The sequence below is a fragment of the Onthophagus taurus genome, chromosome 7 (assembly GCF_036711975.1).
Source record: "Onthophagus taurus isolate NC chromosome 7, IU_Otau_3.0, whole genome shotgun sequence".
In the NCBI taxonomy this organism is placed as follows: Eukaryota; Metazoa; Arthropoda; class Insecta; order Coleoptera; family Scarabaeidae; genus Onthophagus; species Onthophagus taurus.
The window spans coordinates 23,725,696-23,734,700 of NC_091972.1; the positions used below are offsets into that span (position 1 = coordinate 23,725,696).

The following is a 9,005-nucleotide window of genomic DNA, read 5'->3' on the forward strand; positions in this document are numbered from 1 at the left end:
AGGCATTCTTTTGGCATGAAGTATTTGGAAACAGAGGAGCGATAGAAATAGAAAGTGCATGGGGCAACAAAAGCATAGGTATAAGAAGACAAAATTATGAAATTTCCAAACATGTTTATTATCTCCGAATGTTTTAGATTTCTTATTGCAACCTATATCTACGCAGTAGAAAAGTTTCAAATTAGTTCAATAACACACAAATTTTTAATACGTGAACACACCAGAACGAAGCTGTTGCAATCCACAGTGTTATCGAGAAAAGAATTTTGTTGGGCAAGAAATCTGGGCCGATTTATATTCCTGAACAGTATATTTCTATTATTCATGGGGCTAAGAAAAAAGGAAACAAAATAGAAGTTAAAGAACTGGGCTTTGAAAGTTTTCTTGACGTCAAGTTATTAGCAGTTGATATCGGTCTCAACATTAATAAAAATACTGACGGAGATGAATTTAAAATTAATGAAGTTCTACAATTTAAAAAAGGAGAAGACGAGTTTTGTTACAAAACGAGCTACAAACAAACAGAGTGGTATCGATTAAATTTCAGACAAAGAATAAGATCAAAAAAAAAAACCTGAGAAATGTAATTATCAAAAAAGCTTACAGCAAGCCATTTCAGCTATCTGAAATTAATAAATCTTTAAATTACCGTTGTATAGGCAACTTTAATATCACTCATAAAATGAATAGAAATCTATGTTTAGGCTGACATCTACTTGTCGATAGTTTAAATACAAGCTCTAATTCAAAATAGTATACTACGCATGCCCAAAATATCACAAATCAGCTGTTGGGCGCGCTCCAACAAACCTTAGTTTTTCAAAATATTTTTAGTTAACAATAAAAATAATTTAATTCATCGATTAATTAAAAATTACGTCCTACTATTACTGGTGTATTACTGTATTAATATAGTTATTCGTTTGACGTTTTGAGTGGTTTCCATGATAACAAAACTTAGATGTATACAAAAAGAATGTCGAAAATCGCAAAGTTTATGGAAACCGTAAAACCAAGCCGAATTTGGATCGATGGAAAGTGTCACGAAGTGCAAAAATACAATAAAAACGCAAAGGAAGTTATCGCTACTGAAGAGTGTAGGGGTAAGAATTAAACAGATTTAAATTTTATTTAAAAATAGTTGAAAAAACTTAAAATTTTGTTTATTTATCCATTTTAATTTGATTTCATATCGATGGTTACAGAAAGATTTAGAAGAGAGTACAATATTAATGTTGTTGAGGATCGTTTCCATACATCTTTTAAGTTAGCATTGTGAGTTTCAACTTCTTCATTAAATTTTGATGATATAAACTTAAGTTTTATTTAATTTTCTTTTGGTAGACCTTATTATAAAAAGATTCATAGTTATCGTAAAATTACGGTTAAAGATCTAGAAAAAGATACAGGTGCGGAAATTAAGATACCCACAGAAGGCGTCGAAGAAAAAATTATAATAAAAGGTCCCATACTTGATGACGTAATTAACGCCCGATTAAAATTACAATCGCTGATAAGCACAATTAGGGATCAACAACCAGCCATGCAATTTGTGGGGATACCAACACAATGTGAGGAAATTAGAGGGAATTTTGAAAAATTCAAGGTAAAGTTTTTCAAAGAAAAGAATGTTTGAGACAAATGTTTTAATAGGAAACGCTACTTGCCGATGAAAACAATATAAAAGGAATGGATCCAACAATTTTTCAAAAACCTGAACGTCTTCATCTAACTGTAGCTGTTTTTGCTCTTATGGATAGCATGGAAGTGCTTCAAGCAATTAATATTCTTAATGATTGTAAATGTAAAATACTAACGTAATTATTAATGCTTATACAGGATAGGGTAGTCAAATCGCACTATTTAAAAGTATCAAGAAAGTATTATTATAAAGCATAAGTTTAAATTTATGTTAAGACAAAAGATGACATTTTTTGAATATTACTTCAGAAAAATAACGACTATCATTTTGTACACATTATCTAAGTCTTTCACGGAAATTATCACTGACACGTCGCGTCGTAGTATCGATGGCGTTATTGCATGAATTTCAATCCGCACTTTTAAGTATGTTCTCCGTCGTATTGTTGGCGGGCGTACCTCATACACCTTAGACTTGAGATAAAAAATAGTCCCACGAGCTCAGGTCGATAAGAAAAAAACCTCGATTAATACGGGAAAGAGAGTGTCTATTATATGACAAATTTTTAATTTGCACTTTAAACTGTTTGAATGAATAATTTTAATGCACACAAATTCAAACAGCTATTCACCAAAAACAAGAATTAACACTAGCATTAGAACTAACACTAGACCTGGAAACATTCGGATTATGCCATGCGTCTCTTAAGATGGCTAAATCCGAATGTTTCTAGTACTAGTGCTAGTGTTAGTGTTAGTGGATGCTCGGTCTGTCTGTTGTGGCCTATTCTTTAACTCGTCTAGAGCGTTTGATACTCTACATCACCAACTACTCTTAGAAAAATTGAGTCGATATGGTATTCGAGGCCCAACCTTAGCGTGGATTCAAATTTACCTGTCTCGCAGGCAGTAGCTGGTAAAGTGGTCAAAGAATAATAGTACTGTTTACTCGCCTCACCTCCCAGTGCAATATGGAGTCCCTCAGGGGAGCATATTATTATTATTATTGCTGGCGGGGCTGAGGAGAGCGGCCCCCCTCGTTACCACGACCTATAAGATCTATTGTAACTTTAGCCCTCCAAAGGTTTAGGGCAAATGTAGGTCCTTAATGAACCTTAGTATTATCCTGAGGTCTTGAACCTTTATGTCGGTAGGTAACAGGGGAGTTTTACCGAAGATGTTGTGTCTTAGACGGCCTCTGGCGACGCAATTGCACAGTATATGTTCAGCAGTTTCTGACTCGTCGTTGCATAGTCGGCAAGTTTGATCCTCAGCTTGTCCAATGTGGAAGAGGTGGTATTTTAGGGGCGCATGGCCGGTCAGGTAGCCTGAGAGCGTTCTTAGATCCCCTTTGCTGAGGCATAAAACCTCTTTGGTTTTGTTTTGCGACGGAGTTATCATACTCGTCGCTTGTCTGTGACCTGGAAGTTCTTTCCAGCGTAAGGCTATCTTTGAAACCTCCCAGTTGTTAATTATTTGTTTTAGGTGGCTTTTTTTGTAGTCCACAACCAGGTTTTTGGTCCAATGAAGGGCGTGTTTGCTGCCTCTTTGGCCAGCTTGTCGGCCTTCTCATTGCCCTCAATGTTGCTGTGACCTGGAACCTACCATAGGGTAACATCATTGCCCTTAGCGAGTTCTCTCAGGTTGTTGGTACATTCTCTGATCAGTGCGGAGTCACACGTGTAGGCCTGAATTGCCTTTAAGGCGGCCCGACTGTCTGTGAAAATGTTTATGGATGCACGTTTTTGTCCCTTCTGTAGGTTCAAAGCTGTGCTTAGCTTAGTTTATAGCAAGAACCTCTGCTTGGAAAATTGTTAAGTCCGAACTGAGGGGCAATTTAATGTGGCTATTTGGTCCACTGATGCCCAAGCCTACTTCAGATCTTACTGTCTTTGAAGCATCGGTGTACCAGGCTAGGGCTCCTCTTTTTAGTTGAGGCCCTCCCTTCGCCCAATCATCCCTGCTTCTAAATATGACCTTATATGGTTGGTTGAGATTGTATTCCGTCGGTATGAGGTCCGTTTTAATTTCAATCAGGTGATTTAGACATGGGTCCTTGAGGATCTCGAGGTGTCCTCTGAGGTTATCCTGCATCAACTTGAGTGAAGAAACTGTTTTCAGTGAGGGGATCATATTGGGGCCGTTGCTTTTCATTTTGTACATAAACGATGTCCCTTTATCTTGTACAGATTGTACACAGGTTTTATTTGCCGACGATCGTTCCGTCGCAATAAAGGCTAAATCAGTTCCGCAGTTGTCAATGAGGATCACTGATGTTGCTCGCGAAATGATACATTGGTGTAACACCAATGGTTTGATATTGAACTGTGGTAAAACGCAACTAACGCAGTTCACCTCAAAATACAATAAACCTGATTTCAGCGTGCTGGGTAAAGTCGATGGAACATCGGTTAAATCTGCAAACAATGTGAAATTTCTTGGTATACAGTTTGATGCACACTTTTCCTGGGATGAGCAGACACGAGTTCTTTCAAACAAGCTATCCTCACTCTCGTATTTGTTTTTGAAACTTCAGAAGGTACTTGACACCGAAATTGTCAAAACTATTTATTACGGTTTGGTTTATTCCCATCTAAATTATGGCATTGTGTGTTGAGACAATTCTTCGACTTCACAACGGGTGTTTGTGGCCCAGAAGAAAGTCATTAGGTCGATGTTCGATTTGTCTTATAATGAATCATGTAAGGAATCATTTCGAAAGAATCGCTTATTAACCATGCTTTGAGTTTATATTCTGCAATCACTCTTATATGTAAAGAAACACCTTACGGAGTTTGCTAGGAGTGGTGATACAAATACTCAATACCCCACTAGGTAGGCTGGAAATCTGTACATACCCAAATGCCGACTGTCTCTCACCCAAAATAGCCCTCAACATATGATGATTCGCTTATACAATCATTTGCCGATAACATTTAAGAGGCTCGATTTCAACCGTTTCAAGTATAAATTGAAAATTTTCCTTACAATAAATAAAGATATTATTATTATTATTGGATCTACTTTCCGTTTAATAAAAATATACAATCTAACACTGAATAACAACTAAATCTAGAACTAACACTAGACCTAGAACCAAAAACATTACAACTTTCTATTTCTACGTCTAGTGTTAGTTCTAGTTTTAGTTCAATGAAAAATATTCAACAATTCAACGCTGAATAACCACTAAAACAAGAATTAACACTAACAAGTAACAGTAGAGAAGTGCCATTCGCCCATTTTCATGAATCTTGGCATACAAGTGTATGGCCAGAAATAACCCTTTCCGATTTTGAAGATAAGTTAGATTATTTTACGAATTATTCTAAAATGTTTGTTTAATAATAATCTGGTGATCGATTAAAATTGTCGATTAAATTAAATTTGATTAAATTTGTTACTTAAAATTGTTAGCAGACCGATCCGCATTTCAGAGATTGTCATTTCGTGTCATTTTCTTCGGTACTAATTGTTTATTGTTTTTAACATTTGTATTATTATTGTACGTTACAAAAGTGGTAATTGAATTCTTGCGCTCGGAAAAATTAATTACCTACAGTGTGTTAATTAATTATCGTACCCGACGTTATCATTGCAAGTATGCAACCAATATCACAGTATTGGTATTGCAATACGCGATTTACGTATGATGCGTATTGCACTGTGATATTGGTTGCATACTTGCAATGATGACGTCGGGTATGAATATAAGCACTGAACAGATATACAGGTGTCCCGTATCTTCCGGATCAGAGCTTTACGCTTGAAGGATACATTATTCTGAAGCGATTTTTTTTAATAAAAATTTTTCGAAATGTTTGTAATAACCGCACGGGAACTGTTTAAAGTCATCCAATAGGAGATCGTAAATCAGACCCAGGTAATCGGTCTTTCGTGTTTAGGGCGTTTCTCACGTGTTTATTTCTCTTTTCATGAATTGCTATTGGACGACTTTAAACAGTTCCCGTGCGGTTATTATAAACACATCGACAAATTTTTATTAGAAAAATTCCGGAAATGTATCCTTCAACCGTATAATGCTCTGATCCGAAAGATAAGGGACATCCTGTATAGAATAATAAGAATAATATAAATAATATTCTTGTACCTTGGAACGGACTATTTGTTTCTCATTTCAATCGCTAAGCTCACTTACTTGCTGTATTTACTAAAGTTAACTGCTCTTGTCACAAGTTGAACTTTTGTCTTTTAACTGTTGTAGCTGTTTGTGTACAAAAAAAAAGCTGTACAATTTTTTTGCCTTTAATGTCAGTTCAGCACAGATTTAGAAACGTTCCTGATTTGAAATCATTAAAGCAAATTAAAGAAAGTGGCTCGAGAAATGAATAATTTCAATTTAAAATGTCCTCTGAGACATTGCTTCTTATTCACGACATTCATATAAAAAGATGGGCTTTACGGGTTAGAGAAGAAGTCAATTTGCCACCCACATTATTCACTGCTTCCATATTTTGGTTACATAATTTTAAAGTGAATCATGGAATTGTATCACAAAAAGTAAAATACGTGTAAAGTGTAAATACATTGGTGACTAAAAAGCGAATGTCGTCAAAGGAACAATTACTACAAGCATCAAGTGAATTTGTTTCTAAAGTAAAGTCAAAGATTACGTCGGTAGGTGAAGACAATGTCTATAATTCCGATCAATCGGGATTTAATTTAGAAATACATGCATCAGTGTGTGCACTTGCAATAAAAGGATCATTGAAAGTCACAATCTTTTCTGCCAACGGAGATTTAAAGTCCTCTTTATTAATAGTTTTGTAAAAGACTAATGGTAAATTTGAACTAATCGTTGAAAAAACTTTGTACACGGCAGACAATATACCGTATTTGCAACAAAATCAAGCAAATTAACATCCGATCTTCCCATTAATTGGTTCAAACATGTTTTGGAGAATCGACCGCTGGACGTTTATACTTTTAGGTCTTGGAAGAATTTTTTAAGACAATTTTCTGATATTGTTATGCTGTATAATTATGGTGTAAATTTACATCTACGGAACAACATCCTCAAAATACAGTCTTTAATACACAACCAGTTTTCCTCTCCGAGATCTAAGAATATATTTCGATACGCTTGGTGGAAGTGTGGCTGTATTGCAAAAAAGAACAACCTCTAACAAATGCGAAACCTCTGCAAACTGCTGTTTCAAAAATTGCAATAACTTGTGTGAACTGTGCAATGATATTGCAAAAATTAAATTAGTTTGGTGTTTGAACATCAATGTGCATGCAGCACTTCTTACGGAAACATACGACAACTCTTCACATTACTGTCCTAATTTTAAAGTATAGGTCAAAAAGCACCCCGATTCGTGAGAGGCAAGAAAACTCACATTCAAAAAGCACCCTGATAGGATGAGAACCCTATCACGTCAAACACGTCGTTCATCCTGGGTAGCTGTAACAATAAGAAAGGCTTGATTGTTACATGCATCACTACTCGTAGTGATGAGTTTCCATGATTTGTTACTGTTAGGGGTAGTTTTTGATACTAACCGTTTTGGTAGAACTCCGCCTTAAAATTATCCTCATTGCCTACATCTTTAAAATTGATCGCAATCTTGATTTATACATTGTGCAGAGAACTCGGGGAATACCACGAGTTTATCTATGAACTTGGAATAGAACAACTTGGCGAATCACCTGACTTGAATTCTATCTATGAGTGCTAACATCTATATTTAAATATACTGATATGACTTAAAAATATTTTGTCCGTTACATACGATGTCCGTTATATCGAGGTTTTACTGTAGTGCCCATTTATAGGCACTTGTGGCATGAAAAAGGTTTCAGCATTCGAACATGCCGCGTTGATGTAACTGCATGGCCATCATCATTCTCAATAAAGAATGGGCCAATTATGCTATTCGAAGACATCACACCAAACTGTATCTTTCGTCGATTGGTTGTTCATGAAGTTGGTGAGGGTTTTCAGGGGTCCAATAGCGAAAGTTATGTTTATTAACATATCCGCTTAGGTTGAAATCAGCTTTTCTTGTACGGATATAGGTGGAAATCATTATGTAAAATTTTTCTTACTGGTATAGTCGAAAGTAGTAGAGCAACGCTGACACCTTGCAGTTCTTTGAAGACTTCTTACAATTGATGCTCGTACTGTTTTATGTTAAGAGTCTAAACAGAAATGGCTTTCCAACCCGGATCATGAGCATGAGGTAAATGAAAATATCGGCGGAATTCGCGTTGTGCTTACACACAACTTTGACCATTGTCGAAATAAGCTGTAACGGCAAAACCCCGTTGTTCACCTGTCAAGTGTATTGTCAACTAACTCATTATAAAAGCCTCGTACTATTGTACGACTTGACTGACTCAATATTCAAAAAGTGAATTTTCTGCTTCTATTATTTGTTGCAAAAAAAAATTAAATTTATGTTTTATAATACTTTTTTAATAGTTTTAAATAATGCGATTTGACTGCCCCACCCTGTAGAACAAATACCTTTAATTTTTGTTCTAATTTTGTTTAGCCCATTAATCAAAAAAACCGGACCATTGAAAATCCACGTGAAAGGTATAAACTGTATGGACGGAAACTATTCCAAAGTAAACGTAATGTACGCAAACGCAAAATTTGGCGATGAAGAAGACGAAAATTCTTTGCAAAAAGTGGTAGATGCGATTTCGAATGAATTTTATTTGGGGGGTTTGGTTCGCCAATATAAACCGACTGTTAAGTTACACGTAACCTTAATCAACACGAAATATAGAAAGGGTAAAAATATACGAAAATGGTCAAAAATACCGTTTGATGCTACTTCAATAATGGAGAAATACAAGAATTACGATTTTGGTATGGTCGATTTTCAATCGATACAATTGTCCTATATATCCAAAATTGATGCTGATAATGGATTTTACCAAGCGTTATCTACCGTTAATGTTTAAAATACGATTTATGATATGGTTAGTTTATGTTAGTTTTGTGATAAAAAAGAAATTCGCTGTGATTGTTAAAATGTATTTTTGTATGGAAATATACAAATATTATTGTTTGAAAGATAATTATCTACTTACCAGTACACTCTCTTACACAGTCACACTCGTTGGTCTGTGAGTCCCAATTACCTTAAAATATAAAGTCCAGTTCTTTACATCGTTTAGCTCCCTTTATTGACGGTGATGGTATCATGAGGATTACAGGACGCCTACGATTTACGATTCTCGACTGGGATGAAAAAGTTGATGATAATTTAATAATCGATTCTCATCACCGAAAAACTCTACATGGGGGAACTCAACTTACCCTATCATCCATCCGAAGATGTTTCTGGGTTCTTGGTGGAAGAACCATCCGTTCTTTCATCCACCGA

General features: G+C 35.6%; 1 protein-coding gene across 3 annotated transcripts; it reads left to right on the forward strand.

The window, feature by feature from the left end:
- Positions 1-767: 767 nt before the first annotated feature.
- Positions 768-8,697, forward strand: LOC111425605 (activating signal cointegrator 1 complex subunit 1-like). Of its 3 annotated transcripts, none has more exons than XM_023059746.2 (5): positions 768-1,103; positions 1,206-1,275; positions 1,345-1,606; positions 1,654-1,804; positions 8,163-8,248. In XM_023059746.2, the coding sequence occupies exons 1-5, from the start codon at positions 962-964 to the stop codon at positions 8,168-8,170; spliced, it is 633 nt and encodes a 210-aa protein (XP_022915514.1). In that variant the 5' UTR covers positions 768-961; the 3' UTR covers positions 8,171-8,248. The 3 variants fall into 3 exon arrangements, with proteins under 3 accessions (XP_022915514.1, XP_022915523.1, XP_022915506.1); XM_023059755.2 differs by having other exon boundaries at positions 769-1,103; positions 1,654-1,798; positions 8,163-8,242; XM_023059738.2 differs by having other exon boundaries at positions 771-1,103; positions 1,654-1,817; positions 8,163-8,697.
- Positions 8,698-9,005: the final 308 nt, after the last annotated feature.